Source organism: Cinclus cinclus, chromosome 4 (genome assembly GCF_963662255.1).
Source record: "Cinclus cinclus chromosome 4, bCinCin1.1, whole genome shotgun sequence".
In the NCBI taxonomy this organism is placed as follows: Eukaryota; Metazoa; Chordata; class Aves; order Passeriformes; family Cinclidae; genus Cinclus; species Cinclus cinclus.
In genome coordinates, this window is record NC_085049.1 from 12504997 (window position 1) to 12522268 (window position 17272).

Here is a 17272-nt window from a genome sequence, read left to right on the forward strand (position 1 = left end):
GAACAGCTGAATAAAAGTAGTTTTTATTCTCATCTATAATCCTGCTAACCAAAATCTGCCAGATTTCATGAAATATGTGTCAGAAAGATAGGTTCTTTCATTAATAGAGCAGAATTATCCACCACTGTGAATGGTTGCTTCCTGGATACCGTATTTGACAAACACAGAACATAAAAGTGCTTGCTTCAGGTGGAAGTGTTGCAACGATGGCAAGCCTTATGTCAGACACTGCAAAGCTGATTAAATGTTATCAACGAGGAAGTGCTGCAACACTGAGAGTGAATTGATGGATGTCTGTTCTTCATTTCTCTCTCAGTAAGCACTGCAGAGCTTAATCCTCAAGAATCATTTTTGTATGTTGGGATGAAATGATTGTAAAGCCTAGAAGATGCAAGCCCTTCACTTCACTTTCAAGTTACAGCAGTCTAGGACACCCCTTCTTACTTCAGCAAGCCGGTCCACTCCACTTGCGGTTCTTGCGAGTGTCACGAGATCTTCTTGCATCTTATCCACCCATGCTTTTATCCTGCAGAAAACAAAAAAGAAAACAGAGGCATCCTATCAGATCGCTGACAAGTGGGAAAGCATACAAGCATATATAGCACAGAAAAGGGAAAAAAAAGTGATAAAGTTGAATACAAAACATAAAAGAATTGTCTTTGAGGTTTTTCTTCTACCCAGCCTTGTTAACCTGAATCTGTTCATACAGCTGTCTGTGGTGGCCACCATGCTATGCCATGAAAACCCAAGAGTGCCATTGTATCTCTGTAGCCAAGCTGCAGCAAAGATCCCCACAATAGAGCTGGCACACTGTCTGCCAGGACAACCTGCCTGCTCTGCAGCTCACCCCCAGAAATGCCTCTCCCGAGTGCCCCAAGGTCCTTCTCCCAACAGATAGTGCAGGCAGAGAAAAACAGCAGCTGGAAGCAGGTTTACAAACCACATTAGATTTTCTGGCCTGTAACCTCTCTTCAAGGAAGCAACATCAGGACAGGCAGCTGTGGCCACGAGGTCTTTTGGAAAGGCACGTTTGCTCCTGGCTGCTGTCACCAGGGAACAAATGGTTTGCTGCTGTGCCTGCTCTGCTCCCTGTGCCCAGTAAACCTGACTCTGGAAAAGCATTGCATCCAACAGTTCCTGTGCCACGTCACATACTGTAGCAGGAAATGAGCCATGGTAAAAGTTTATTCCAGTTAAGATCTATGTTCAGAAGAAGGTTGTCTTGCTTGCCTAGAGAAAAAGTTTCATGTCCATCTGATCTCTCACATTATCCCTGCCATTATGCCAGCTTTCTGCTCTGAAACCTAGTACAGATAAACATATTTATCTTAGCCATTTTCCAGCCTTAATCTCATACCCCAGGGATAAAATTTAGATTAATCCATTAATAAAGACAAGAAAAGGGGAGATTCCATTTTTGCTTCAAAATGGAAAATTTGGAAGACTAAGAAAGAAGATTTCCATCTGGTTTATGGAAAATTTGTTCATTAAAGCCATGGAAAGAAGGAGCAAATCATTACTGATTTTACTCCTTCTTTCCATGGCTTTATTCAATAAATTTTCTATTAATCCACAACCAGTATCTTCAAAGAATAACATCTCTATTGTGGTTGCAAATTGACTATTTTTATTAAAGGATTCTTCCACATTCTTCCTTCACACATGTAAATCACATTTGCCTTGACTATAGCAATTGATTCCATTGTTGGTGTAGTGCTCTCAAACCTTCTTTTCTATACTTTGCTTTCCAAAAACTGAATTATAATAAATTAATGTCCTGGTTCAAGTCTCCACAAAGCCCTATATTATATAAACACTTAACTCTGTACCAAAATCAGTTTGTTTAAAGTCATGATGCATTATGTTTACCATGACTTTAAGACCATCATTTGTATCTCTGCGAAGAGTAGCGACTCAAAAGCACAAGTACGAGCACAAACAAGAAAATGCTATCATTTTCCATTTTTGTATGGTTTCCGTTTTTCTGTGAGAAAGAATGAGGTATATGAAAGGTGAAAAAGTGAAACCCATTACCCATAAGTGTTTTCAGAAGCATAAAATAAATAATAGAACACCCTGAGATTTTTTTTTTTATGATCCATTTCAGTTATAAAAATTGTGGGTGTTATTTCTAACAGGAGTCGATAGAAAAAATCAGGGAGGATTGATTTTTAAATAGACTTTTCCCATTTCCTACTGCTTTCAATTTTTACTGGATATAGTCTTCTCTGTCTTTAAACAAAACTGGAGAGGTGAAAATATATATTAGTTAACTCGTTAGTTATTTAGTTAGCTCATTATTTACTTAAATTTGAAATTTTGGAAGAAGTTACACTTAAAACCAGTAATTACTATTATTTATAAATGAAATATTAATCATTTTTTTCTCTTTAACATGAAAAAATAATAATTTTTCAATAAATACTTATGTATCATCTAGAACTCCTGCCTCCACACTGTTAGCCCACACCTTGCCTTTGGAAATTAGTGGCCACGACTAGTTTTTGTTTTATTTTGGGTTTGGTTTGGTTTTAATTTGTGTTTGAGCTAGGCTTCTGCTTCAATGTCAATGGGAAAAGGCATGTCCAGAGCTCACTGACTCTCTCCTCAGCCAGGTGAGCTGATCCTATCTTCTTCACTTCTTCTAGTGTAGCTCTGCACAACTTTGATTCCTAATCCAAGTTCTCCAGCTTGACTTTTAGCCAGGTAAGGGTAGATAGTATCAGTCTGTAAACTGCAATAGGAGGAAGTACACCTTCTTCCTAATTTAATGGCAATCTCCCTCCCCAGCTGTAATTATAACACAAATAATAAGGCTTCTTCCAACATACTCACTATATATTTACCTTCAGACAATTTTCTTGTATATTGGAGTTAGCCTGTTAGACCTTCTGTAGTAAAAACTGTCCCTTTTTGGTTTTTTTTTTTTTTTTTTTCCTTTCCTGTACATCAGGGTGCAAAATCATCACAGAATTAAGGAGTCATGAAATAGTTTGGGTTGGAAGGGACCTTTAAAGGTCATCCAGTCCGATCTCCCCTGCAATGAGCAAGGACATCTTCAACCAGCTCAAGTTGTTCAGACAGCAAAAAGCAATAACATCAGAAGAGTTGAGCTAGATTACTGTCAAAAGTATAAATGATAAAATGACATTATATGGCTCTGAGGAAGCTCAGTATAATTCCTCTTACTTTCCCACAAGAATGCGAATATGATTAGTAGTACTTATGAAGTCTAAAGTCAGGATTTCTTCATCTCAATTTCCTACCTCTCTACTAGACAAAAGTGTACATTTAAGATATGTCATGCTCCACATAAGCCTTTTCTCAGAAATGGTCACAGACCAGAAATACTCACTTTTTTTTTTTTTTCTTCTCAAGGATACTCGCATTCTATAATTTTCAGAAGAAAATTGCATAGAGTATATAAAATAAAAGTTGTTGGGTTTTTTTTTCCCCAATGAATGATCTCATTATGTTTTGTTTTCTTTTTTAAACATGTCTTTACAAAACAAAACAAAACAAATTTAAAAGGGCCTTTAGGCACTGAAATGCTTGTCTGGTGCTCCTTTTAACTGAAGCCTGTAGTGCAATATTTGTCTGACAGCTGCTCATGGTCAGAGTTTATTTAACAATTGGAAAGCTGTCACAGCAAATGGGAGTCCCCATGACTTAGAGAGTCAGCAGTCATTTTTTTTCTGCAAAGGGCACCAACAAAAAGCCTGTACTAAGCTGGTTTGTTCCTATCATTATTAGTTTGGCACAAACATTGCAATGGATGTCCTATTGAAAGGTGACTATGTTCTGCAGGACAATTGACTGTAACCCCCTTCTCCCACACACAGGTTGTCCCTGTATGAGGCAGTGACAAGACAAAGGGGTGTGCACATGCCTTCCCACAACAACTTCCAAGTGATCTGAATGATGGAGGGAGCTGTCCGATTAAAGATGGACAGACACAGGTCATTAACTGGGGGATTAGAAGGTGCAAACCTGCTCCTGTCACCTGGCCTCTGATCAGATTGATGATTAAATAGTCAAAACACTAAGTGCCATCCATCTACATTATATGATTAGCCAACCTAGTGAAACAGCTGTTTTGATAGCACAGGGAGATTTTATTTTCTTCCCTTTCTTATTGTATTTATTTTTTTTTAAGCAGGACTGTTATATTTGCTAAAGTCAAAGGATTTTAACAGGTACACCCCTAGCCAACTTCAGGCAGAACTAGATATAGCAGGTGCTAGACTAAAAAATCTTTATTTTAATTTCATTAAACCTATTTTTATATTAAACCTGTACTTGCAGAACAGAGCACTACTCAATTACAAGGGTAAAAGAACCAAGACAGTTTGATGAAGACTAACCTGGATATAACCTTTTTTTTTTTCCATGCGGAAACAGATGTGTTATTTTTCTGCTGACTTCAAGGAAAGGAGATTCATGTAATGATATGCCATATCTTTGTAGACCACTCACACTAATTTAAAGTCCATTAGCTGATTTCTGCTTGGATAATGTATTATAATCTAAAGAGGCAAGGATAAACCTTAGCTCTGACAATCAAAGTCATTTGCTATGTTGGTGATCCACATCCAGTTCTCTGCAGTTAAGATTACACCCAGCTCAAGTTTCTTTATAGTCCTTGTATATAAAAATAGCAACAATTGAAGTAATGAAAGCTGTCAGTAGTGAGAGGAAGAAGTGTTATCAAAATAGGTCAATATTTTTCTGATAACCAAAAAGGAAAAAAACAAAAACATAACACACTGTTCCTGATTCAATTGAAAAGTGGTGCTCAGAAAATGAAGATAAATGAGATTAGTTTCGGAAACTGAGAGACAAAGCCTTGCTATATTTATTCAGGCTAACCCCACTTTATTTTCTTGCTAAGAAAAAACATTCACTTTCAGATTTAGATGTGTTTTAGATTTGCTGTTAATGACGGAGGGGAAAAGGCTAGAAAATTATCATAGCAGCAAGCTTCACAACCATTCTTTGTCACTCTTAGGCAACACCAAAGGGCAAATAGAAATTGTTATAGCAATTTATAGAAGGCATATGAATGAAAGCTACAGTGGAATTACTAACCTTCTACCCAGAAATTACTCATGTTGCTGCATTTACACCCCTCACTTCACAACTAGTGATTTTAAATACCACTATGTTTCTTTTTTCATCACTTAAGCTGACAGCACTCATCTTTTAGGTACAGGGACAAATGGACAAGTTTATTGACAAACAGACTTTTGAAGGAGAAATAAAGGAAAGTTTTGTGAAATTCTGAAGAAATTTTCACAATATACCAAAATTCCACCGCTTCTAAAACAGAATGAAAAGGATTGGATATGAAGAAACTGATGCAAAGATCACTAAAACCCACTGTTATCCAATCAACCTTTCAAATGCCCACTGCCTCCATAGCCAGAAAATTAATAAAAGAGGGTTATGTAATTTAGATGTGACATAAAAACACATGAAGGAAAAATAGTCCATCTATGGTTTTGTGACTTTTCCACATCTTACAACAGTGTTTGCAACAGTCCAGTTAGGTTCCACAGAGGGGATCCAATCTGATCATCCACAGACAGGCTCACCTCATTCTATGACTTCTATGGTGATGAGCACCTCATGGTGACATACAGTCCTCCAATACTCCTGTTGTTTGAAAATTTACTAATGTGCTATTTGAAGGTACTTAGAACTATAAAGTATACAATACGCAGTAAATAACAGTTTGAAATAAAGGTAAGGATCCAGAAATTTAAGTGAAAAGAGATGTGTTCTGCAAGTGTTGAAGACACCCCTTTTATTCCAATACAATATTCATACAGGAATATATAGCAGGTGTTAACTATCTGCTTAAATATATCACACAATTTTGTATAAATGTTTGGAAGAATGTTTGTGTAGTAAAAGGAAAACCAAGATTTATTCATGACATTTGGCTGTACTGACTGAGGAAAATATAGAAACTATGTGATCTCTGTACATAAAAATGGATGCACAAAATCTTCTGCACCTTCTGCTCCACAGGCAAAAATATTTTCTTTCTTGGATGGAAGAAAAATTAATACTTTGTTTCTCTGCCCTCTTTGACTGTCTTATCTTCCCAAATGTGATAAGCTGCTGGCCATGTAATATGCAAGGACCTTCCAGTGATAAAAACAGCCCCAGTGGTCAAGGCCAGATGGCCCCCTTTGTTCTTTCCCATTTTCAAAGTGCAAAATCCTTGCTTGGAATACTCTTTTCACACTTCTCAAATGGAAATATTTGGGAAGCAAGACACCATTCCTCTGTCATATCTGACATTCTGTAGACAGAAAATGTCAATGCAGGTGGAAATCTCTTCAGGATATATTTGATTCTTAGTAGCAGACATCCTAATGTTCAGACTTGGGAGCTTCAAGCTTTTAATTTACGTGACCATGCAGTCATAGAAAGTATACATTTTTTCCATTTTTTCCCCAAACACTCCTTTTCCATATGAACATAGTTCATCTCCATCATAGTCTTCACAAAACAAGCTCTCAGAAGCATTCATGAATGACTGCTCTACCAACTCTTCTTTCAAGGACTCCCCTGTACCATAGATAAATTGGGAACAGGAAATGCTGAGGTGCAGCATTGGTACAGACAGAAGAAGAAGGAATGGCCCTTTGACTGGGCCTGCAGCTCAGGATGTTTAAGTTCCACCAACTTTCATGAGGTGGTCAGTGGCAAGTCAACTGTTCTTGGCACAGGAAAGGCAGATACTTTGCATACCTTTTTCTAAGTACCTTTTTTTCTGATAAAACAGTGTTTTGAGAAGAATACTGAGTCCCAGGGGCAGGCTCCAAGATGGAAATGGCCAGATTTGAATGGCACCATGAGCTGCTTAGCCTTTGCCCCATTGCCCAGAGAGGCAGAAACCTTTCTCCATTCACACCCAGGACTCCCAGGCCAAACTGTCTCCTTCACCCAACATCTCTTTTGGAGCACAGAATGAATGGCTGTTTTGTCCTAACTTTCCAACCAAACCTTGCCTAAATACCTCCATCAGAAGGTTTCACAGATCTGGGAAGAGCCCCATCTGACCCAGAGGCTGGACCCATTGACTGCTGCTCATTCTCACTGAAATGACCTCTCCTCATATTTCAACTCTTCATCTGTAACTTCACTTTACATTTTAACAAGTGTGCAGCAGATTCTTCAAAGCGTCCGGATGTTAAGAAGCTGTGATTAAGTAATTCCTTCAATATGGTGTCCACTTTCAGGAGCATGGTCCCTATTATTTTATAACCTTGTTGAGTATGAGCCAAGTGCCTACGAGGTGTTTAATTACACATATTCATAATTATAGTTTCTTCTTCACAAATGTTTCCCTTTACTTTGCCAAAAGTGCTCTTTTTCAGTTTAAAATTTCCTAGCAAATAACATGAAAAATATCCTCTCATGGAAATTACAGTTGCACAAAATATAATTTAATAATTTAAACTCAATCTTTAATGCAAGCCTGACACAGTCATCTGCAAAATTGCTATAAGCTGTAAAAAGGACTCCTTAAAAATGATTATGTTTTAATTATCAAAGATTACACAGCTAAAACAGTTCAACAGAGAAGGCATAACAAATTTTCAGCTCAAATGACTGTCAGTAGAGTCAGATATGTTTCATTAAAAGCTTTTACAATAAGACATACATGTAGTACCATTTACTACTTATTACTGAAAAAACAATCAAATTTTCCAAACCTAGTAACCATTTGTGTGACTGAGAAATAGAAATTCAATTTGAAGACTCCCTAATTTGTTTCTAATCTGTACCAGATCAAAAGCAATCATTTAGTTTTAATTTGCAATGGTCTAACATATGGCCAAAGATATAGATCTCACAGAGGAGCAGGTAGTGCTGGAGAGACCTGGACGTATGTGCACCCACCAGTGATCCCCCAGAAGAACAGGTAATATGCCTCTCATCATCTCTTTGCTTCACCTTTGATAACTAGTATTTAAAGAGCATCCAAAGCAAGTGGGCACTCTTTAATGCAATCTGGTCTCAGTTAAATTTCCCCAGTAAAAACACAGGTATTCCACTATAATGATACATGCAGTGGGGTAAGAAGGAGACTGAAATTGAATTTCACATACGTCACTGCAGTTATTCCAGTACTTCAACAATGGAACCTGGATTAGAAGCTGTTCCTTATGCAAATTAGGATGTAAACGCTGCTATTTTTGATGGTTCTGTATTATATGGCAAATCTGTTAATAGCATAATGCCTTTGGATAATAAAAAACCATGTCTTAAAAATGATTGAAAAATAAATCTCAATTTTAATGGAATTTTAGAAAAATGCTTAGCAGCACAATTTTGCTAAGACATTTCATGCAAACACTTTATCAGTTGTGTTTAACATATCACACTCTCACTTTTAACAATAATTTATATTGAAATTACTTCTTCCCCCCCCACACTAATAGGCATTACATTTTAACACCAGGAAAAAAAAAGGATATTAAAATACGATACATTGGATATCAGTAAAGAAAAGATTAAAGGAAAAAACTGAGATTCATACAAACCAGGAATATATTCCTAATCATGTACGTGCACCAATTCAATTGAGTGAGTATTTCATCTAAGCCACCCAATTTATGCCCTAACCACGTCAGTATCTTGTTTTCATGCATATATAATGGAGAAGCTGCACATATGGACTGGACTTGTCTGTTCCTCATACTGAATAAATTGTACAGGCCACCACAATAAGATGCATACGTTTATCTCCCTAAAGCATGCAGTTAGTTTGATCTGCTGTTTTGGTTTAAATTATAAATACAGGAGTGCCAAGATAAGCTTTGAGAGATAACCCCGTGTTCATCTCATTGGAACTGAACAGCAAAGCTTCCCTTCATGCAAAACACAGATGCAGTCTTCAACCAGTGTTTCTCACAGACTTTCAGGGAATTGAGGTATGAATCAGCACCCTTATAAAAAATCACGTTGGTTTGTTGTTTTCTTGTTGTTTTTTTTTTTGGGGGGGGGATGGGGGAGGGGGATTTTAGTGGGAAAAATAGTATTAAAGTACCTTGCCTCTCATAGAATATATTAGGCAAGTGCAACTAAGGTGATGACAGCATCATTAGGGAGCCAAGTTACTCATTCCTCTATTTTTATCTGATTGTTTGATGTAGGTTTTGGCTGTAGCAGCAGAAATCCAGCACACAGGATTGACTCTGTCACCAGCAAAACCCTGAAGTATCTGTGCTTTGGTAAAGCAAGGTACAGGAGCAGGCGAGTAATTTCCCTTATGCAAGTCAGACTAATGACAGAATTGAAGCACACAAGAACTGGGAGGCTGCACTCAGGTCCTGGACTGCAAGTCTATCTTTCCTGAGTTTGCCACTTGCCTAAATGTAAAAGCTAAAAGTGAAAATTGAGAAATGCTTAAAGACAAGCACATGTTTATGTGCTTTGAAAGATGGGCTGTAATTATATATGGTGAAACTTCCTTGCAATTTTGTATGAAATTGTTAAAATTATTCGAAAGATACTGTCTTTATAACAGTTATTTAATATGAAATCCATACTGAGGATATTCTATGATCATTTAAGCACTAAAAAAAGGAATAAAGGTTGATAAAAAAGTGTAGGGGTTTTTTGCACAACTATGAGTTGTTTGCTACCAAGCTGCAAATTTTATAACCTCCTTTCAAATGCATTTTTCTCTAGTGTTGATCCCTCTTGTTTAATAATGTCAAGGCTTCATAAATAAAACATCTATTACATCAGGTATCAGAATATCACCCTCTGATAAACCTATTTTTTAGTCTAAGGAAAAAAAACACCTAACTCCAAATATACACCATCAATGTGAAGATAATCTTCTTCTAATTTAGTATATTATTTTAAATTACTAAATACTTTTTTTGTTTGTTTGATAATGTACTCCAAAGCATATTATGTGAAAGTTGCACATCCAAGTTAATCAGCTGTTTCCTTTGCAAATATATTCTTCCTTTCAAAGCCTGACTCCAATGTGCAATGTCAACACCCTAATGTGTCACTGCTGTGTTGTGTGTAGTAATCGCGTTTTTTTTTTTGAAAGGACCTGAACTGACTCCATATTCTAAAAGATATGCACAATCTGCATTCAGTGCTGCCATTTAAAACAAAAAATAAAACATAATGGCAGAAGACACGAAGCAGAGATTATTGCACAGGCAAAAGAATGGCACAGAATATTAAATTCCTACAGAAATTAACATCAAAATTAGCATAGCCACACTGTCTTTAAATTCCTTCCATTTCACAAAGTCACAGTGAATTACACAGAGTTTTTGCTAAAGGCACAGCTGGCATATCGTTGTTCCTGGAATGCAGATGCATATTAATAGCTGTGTGAAAAGGATAATAGTATATGAGAAATAAGCAGTGCATTCTTTTCCTCCTGTTCCAGAGGTTGTCAGAGTGTTCCCCCCACACACACTGCATTCATTTTGCTGTCTTGAAAACAGAAGGTCAGGACTCCTGATCACAGGATCTGGTACAATGCCTGCACAGGCTGGTAAAGAACCTTAGATGAATTTAAGCCATGGCTGTTTCTCCAGGGTGTTAGACAGAGCAGCTGTGTATCAGAAGTGCTAACATACTGTAAACTACCAGAAAATTTCAATGCAATAGCCCTGTAAAGAACCAGCAGAAACCAAAACCTTATTGCAATCTTCCGCTTTAGAAAATTAACCGTTAGAAATGGCTGCTGTCAGGTGTTGCAGGCCAGTTCAGTCACAAAAAAATGTGCAGATCTTATATTTCTGTTGTAATCCTCCATTTGTGATTTATAGTACTTTTCTTAAATCTGAAGAAACTGGAGATTGAAGGATAGTGTTTAATGTCATTATTTGACCGATACAAAAGCCTTGGGTTCATTCTTTTTCTTTTAAAGAGCTTCTTTAAATAGCTCACAGATTACTTACATAAACCTTAGAAAAATAAGAGTTCACGTTCATGATGTTTGGGTCTCACTTTTGAAAGCCTGTTTGAAGAGACTGCGAGCGTTTGATTCAGAAAGCTCAGGCACAGAAATGGTTTCCAACTGTGCACATGGGGCTAAAGGGCTGTAAGGGTCACTTCACAGTAAAGCTGAACAAGAATGACACTAAATGTAATTCAGCTCTAAAACAATTCCTTCTCAAAGCGGCTTCGCTCTCCTTTCTCAGGCTGGGGTAAATGCTTGAAGGTCAGGAGGCCACAGTGCTTGTCAGTGCATTCAATGCACATTAAAAAGACAGGCTATTAAGGAAAGATCTCTGACATTTACTTGGGAGCCAGCCCTCCCCTCTTCCAGTTGTCCCCTTCCCCAGTTTCAACACATTCTCTAATTAAGCATCAATACAATGCAATATAATTGATGTAGTAGTCATTACTGGGAATTGCCCATTCTCCTATCAAATCAGAGTGTACAGAAAAGGCCGTGTTTGAAATGGGTGAACTTAATTGCCCGATGGTCCCCAAGAGGGTTGTACAAACAGATCAAGATATCACACACACACACAACTGATCTCAGCTGTGACACAAGCTTTTTGTCACTCCCTCATCCATCTTTGCTTACTAGGGATAATGGTGGCTGGATTTGACACTGGACAATCTAATAAATAAGAGCATTGGATGTGTTTCAAATGAAGCATCCCAGAACGCAGGATTTAGTGACATTTTGATTAAAGGTCCATACATAACAAAGGCTTTTCATGAGGCAGCTGCTTAAAAGACAATCTATTTGAGTAAAACCAGAGCAGAGTAGCTGGTATCCCTTGGCAATTTTCTGTGAAACATTTGTTTGCTTCACAAAGATCTGGTTTACAATGATTGCACTTGCATGGTTGGTTGATTAAATCAGTATCTCTAGCAGTCATTACACAGAGCAAAGGAAAAAAGTCAACTGCTAAAGTAATGCCCTTTTGTGTTTTGCAAAACAAACATGTCAGGAAAGTGCTTTCATTTTTCTTTTCCAGCACCTTGTTCTCCCCTTCCAATTCCCAGTAAAAAGCAATGGGGTTTTAAGTTTCAGAGTCATAAACAGATTTGAGTAAGAGAAATGTTAATCCAGAAGAGAGGTATTAACTGTTCTGAAGGAAGTGCATTACCAACAATTCAGTAATCAATTAGAGAGTCACTGATACTGATCTAGGAAAGTACTGAATTTATGGAAGGAAGGAAGGAAGGAAGGAAGGAAGGAAGGAAGGAAGGAAGGAAGGAAGGAAGGAAGGAAGGAAGGAAGGAAGGAAGGAAGGAAGGAAGGAAGGAAGGAAGGAAGGAAGGAAGGAAGGAAGGAAGGAAGGAAGGAAGGAAGGGATATAAGGGTTTACAAATAGAAACAGCAACAGTAAATCAAATCTGATCATGCAAAGAACACAAGCCTCCACCACAGGCTGCCTCTCCCATGCTGTAATCTGCACTGTGACAAGTAAAGAGATGCCTTGATTCCAACCTGAGTTATCAGAAGTAGCTATGAATATTTAAAAGACACAGACAGTATGTATTCGGGCAACAGAAAATAAGAAATAGCTTGACAAGCAGGGAAAATGTCAACTCGGCAGGGTCATGCTGCATTTATTTAGGCCTGGCTGGGTGTCAGTAAGTAGAAGAGAATAATAGATGCCAAGGACAGAAAGTGGGAATTAAGGGACAGCTCTTATATTACAAAAGCACAAAATAAAATATCAAATTGCTTAATTTAGACAGACCTCTGTGAATAAGTGCATTTCAACTTTTTTTTTTTAATTTATTTATAAAATGCTACCCTAGGCAGTTTCCAAATTGCTTAGTGCAAAATATATCATTAGAGGAAGATAAAGGAATCTTTTAAGCTAGGTTCAGTTTCTATATTTCTCTTCGTTGTCAGGACTGTAGTAGTTTTGTTGTGACAACATACAAGATTCCAAGGATACAACAAATGCCCCGAGAGCTCTGAATATGTAACATTCTCCAGATGGGAGGGAAGGCAAAAACTTTTGTACAACTATGTTCACCATGAACATAGCTCTAAAACAGCAGAGTTATCCATATCTTTGCTAGACACTCATTTACAGTGTCACAATCTGTAGAGTTACCTTCTTCATAAGTGTATTTCTCATAATTTCCTTTTTACTTTTCTTTGCATCTGACATGTTAGGCTTGCATTTTCTATATCAAAGTTCTTTCTTACCTCTTCCATTACATGCATGTTAAAATAAAAATCACAGCATGGTAACGTGTGCACCATTCGCTTATTTCAACATACTCTCTCACACAGAAGTATTTTTCATGAATTTGTAGTACCTGGACACCTTTCACAGCATGTGTAACTCAAATAAAACTGTTTGCAGCCAAACACTAACCCATTTACCTGAATTTTGTAAAAGATTCTGACAGCAGCCCTTTAAGTATTAGCCCAGCTTCAGGAGGTACTAAAGGCAACCAATGCTCTCAATGATTTTACTGTCTGAAAGTTAAGCAGCAGTAACAGGCAGGTGCTTTGTGTGCAGACAAGGTATGTTAATGAGAGGAGAACTAAGAGTGGTTTGTTTGACTGATACGCCTTTAGTTCTCTGTTACATGATTACAGATAGAGGCTGTATCTGTACTGTAACTATACACAGTGCTTAGTGCTACGGAGCACAGATGACATCTCTGAATGTTTTCCTAGTACGAGGCTGAGATATTATTCAGTGTCTAAGGAATCTGTGTACCCAACATCCATTACATTAACAGCTTTTGAAGGGACGTCTGTGTGATCTACTTTAGAGTCTTGCTGGAGGTTTTCTGAATTTCCTATTTAGAAGTTTCTGTCTGTCGCCTTTGTGTGGGTAAGTCGAGTGCCTGAACTGGGCTTTCTGAGCTGTATCCTGGTACAGGAGCTTGCAAAAAAGTCTAAATCCTCATGGTTGTTTTGCACAAAAACCTATTTCTACACTAAATTGTCAATCTGCCTCTCTCAACAAAATCCCCCTCTCAAATTCAAGTGAGAGTTTGAGAACAGGCCAGTCTGACACATCCACAACCACCCGATCTGTGTGGCCATAGAAGAGGGTAAACAGAGACATCTGATCAGCTTCCATTTGCAGAATTAGCACGTCCTTTCTGTGTACTAGCAATCATGATTGCAGAAGGCTATCCTGAAAGCATCCAGAGATCAGCTGATGTTTAAAAGGCCCTTAGAACAAAACAAAGTAGCACAATCAAAATTGTATCAATTTATTCCCCTTTCTAAGCAGGTCACCGAAACATAACCTCTTTTCATTTAGAATAGAGTGCAGTGCTATGTGAGATCTGTTGCCTGCAGTACAACTGATGATACTTTAGATAAGAAAGATGAGATAGCTTTCAGTCTTACAAATGTAACAGACCACTTTAATGAAAGTTTAGAATTTGTGTTTAACATTTCATCAGCTTAATACTTTGATTTATGTAGGCTACTGTATGTCCTCAAAGGAAAGAGGAGAGTACTTTCACAGAAGAGCATTTGGGGAGAAAAATGTTTACATTTCTAGTCAAGTTAAACTCCTAATTGTTTATGTCTTTTATAGCTCTCCTGTTTCTCTGAAAAAATTCCTTTCACATTACAACAAAATCAGACATTTATAAACTATGGTTTGTGATAAAAACTCATCACAAAACACTAGCTTCTCACCATTTCCAATACAGAAACAGCCCTAGTGTCAGACATCGAGAGAAGCATTACTGCGCACACAATACAGGTCTATTACAATGTTCTTTAACACTGTAGAAATCCTTTATTGAGACAATTAATAGCAGACGTTGATAAAATAAGTGGAGGCAAAACATGAAAAGGCAAATGAACAGAGTTCAGCACAAAAGTAATGAAATTCTTAGAGACGGTGTCATATTTGGGTATCTGCACCCTAAGTAGTGTTAGCTGAGAATAAAGGTCCATGTATACAAACTTTAATATCACAATACAAGAGGTCTCTCCATACACACTCCCTTTTTATAGTATACAAAAATGAGATATTGAAAATGTTCTGTAAAAATATCTGATGGCTATCTGCTTTCCTCTGCAGGCAAGATATTGGCAGCTCAGTTACCATACCCTTGACAATGCTAGATATAAAATAATCTAGTAGCATGTTCTGGACTAGCAAACTATGGAACCTGTCCCATTCACTGTTAGAGTGAGATTGAAGTATTCTCTCATCTCCACTTTTGATGGGATACTCTGAAGTTGTCTCTTACTCCACCTAAAATTATTTAACGTTTAGCTAATACACATTTAAGCCTTTGACTGTTGACTTTTGCCATGTCTTTTCAAATACCAACCCAAAAAGCATGTCAGCACAAGGAGTCACATCATAATTCACAGAGTCCATTCATTGATAGTGATCACGAGGAGGGAAAGTGGGCAGATTGACTTTGTTCGAACAAGAAAAAGTAAGTGACCTATGAAATGTGAAGTTGACCTTTTATTTGTTATCAGTCATCTGGACAAGTGAAAGGGACCACCCCCTTTGTTATGCTTATTGGCCTTTTGTCAACACTACAAGCTCCAAATAGGTATTTCCTGAAAGGCTAAACAAATTACAACTGACCTGACAAATCATAAAGAAAATCATGGCAGAACCATGAAAAGAATCACCATCCTGGTCATGGATTCACTAGACTGTTGGACAAATAAGTGGGAGCAGAAATATCTTAGCTCTGCAAACCTCTAACCTCTCCAATTCCCTGATATTCAGAGCAAAGCAGCAAGCAAAACCATTTGGAGCAGTTGTACCTCTCCACATCCACTCAAATCAGCACTCAGTTGATGCAGTAAGTTATTTTATGTTACATTATTTTGCAGTACATTTACTCTGGTATAAATTGATTTGGTTTAACAACTTCCACAGCAAGCATGACATGGCAATACCAAAAGCCAAATCCCACTATTCCACTGTGAAAAACTGACTAACCAACAAGCCATTTAAAATTTCAAAATAAAAACCAACAAATAGCCTTGTATGGGGCTATATTTAAATGTCAAGCCATTATTTCTTTCTGAATCTATCTGATTATGGATAAAACGAGATGCTCCCCACTCCTTTCCAAGCTTGCCTCTCCCACTAGCACGGGACAACTCAGAAATAAATAGTCCTCTGATATCCCCATGCCACCTTCAGGCACTCGAGGCCAGAGGATCTCATGGAGTGGTCCCAGCTAACTCTTCCAGAGCTGTGTCTACTCATACCTCTTCTAGGGAAATACCACTCTTTATACAGTCAGAAAATGTAAGATTTGATTTCTATATAGCATTTTTGGTTGTTTGTGTTTTGTTTTTTGGTTGTTTTTTTTTTTTTTTTTCAATTCATGGTACCATGCCAGAAAGCCGAAAAATTGGAGAAGTGCTGAGGTAACCTGTCTTGTATAAACTGATCTGAATAATCCAGACTATAGCTCTGTTTTGCACGAAATTATGAAGTTCCTCGTGCATTGGCTCATGCCCTCTTCCAATACTTCTCAGCTTCTGTCATATAGATACCACTTGGTTCATTGGTTTAACCAAATGCTAAACCTGATTCCCAAGCACTCCCAAGCTCCAATTACTAGCAAACAGCACAAGTTTCATTTGTGCTGTGTGCTTTTATATTCCTACAAGATGTCTCTTGGTCTGCACATCTGCTAAAGGTGGTTTGTGATACAGGTGGTTTGTGTGGACTTCTGTTCATCCTTTGATGGTCATTTCTGTGACTGCACAGTCTACACAATAGTTTAACTGTTTAATCAGCCACATACTCAAGTTCCCATTACTTAGGAGGCACACATATGGTAGACTTCATATTTTTTAAGACTCATGTAACACTCTCTTAGCCTTAAGCAAAGACAAAAGGGATGATATGACAGGTTCCTTTCAGCCAAATTCTACTGATCCAGTAAAAATCTTGGTGCAAATAATCCCACCGTTTGAGGGCTTAAATTATAGAATTTCTTCATTGCACTCACTGAAGCCTATCTAAAGAGAAAGAAAAGAGTTACCAGTAGGTATTTCAGTAAGTAATTTTTATTTTTTAAAAAAAATAATTTTGAAAATGTTCAAGAAAACTTACACATGTGCTCCAGGCAAAACCTAACCATTTTCATTCTCCCTAAAAATTATTTAAAGAAAGTGAAAGGAGAAAGATTAACAAAAAATCCTAAAACCTGGTAGTAGAGAAACACAAAAATGTTGTTGAAAGCAAAGATATAATTTCTCTCTTTCTGTACCTTTTACACATAACTCTGTTTCCAAAAGGTGGAAAGCTATAAAATACTTTCTCTGAAT

At 37.4% G+C, this 17272-nt stretch overlaps 1 protein-coding gene across 3 annotated transcripts in view; it reads right to left on the reverse strand.

Moving 5' to 3' along the window:
- The window catches only part of CACNA2D1 (calcium voltage-gated channel auxiliary subunit alpha2delta 1), a 352862-nt gene that overhangs the window by 302614 nt on the left and 32976 nt on the right, over nt 1–17272 (reverse strand). For all 3 annotated transcript variants that reach the window (XM_062491655.1, XM_062491654.1, XM_062491656.1), the window contains exon 2: nt 445–526. In XM_062491655.1, coding sequence (XP_062347639.1) covers nt 445–526 — 82 coding nt within the window. The remainder of the gene's footprint in view (nt 1–444; nt 527–17272) is intronic.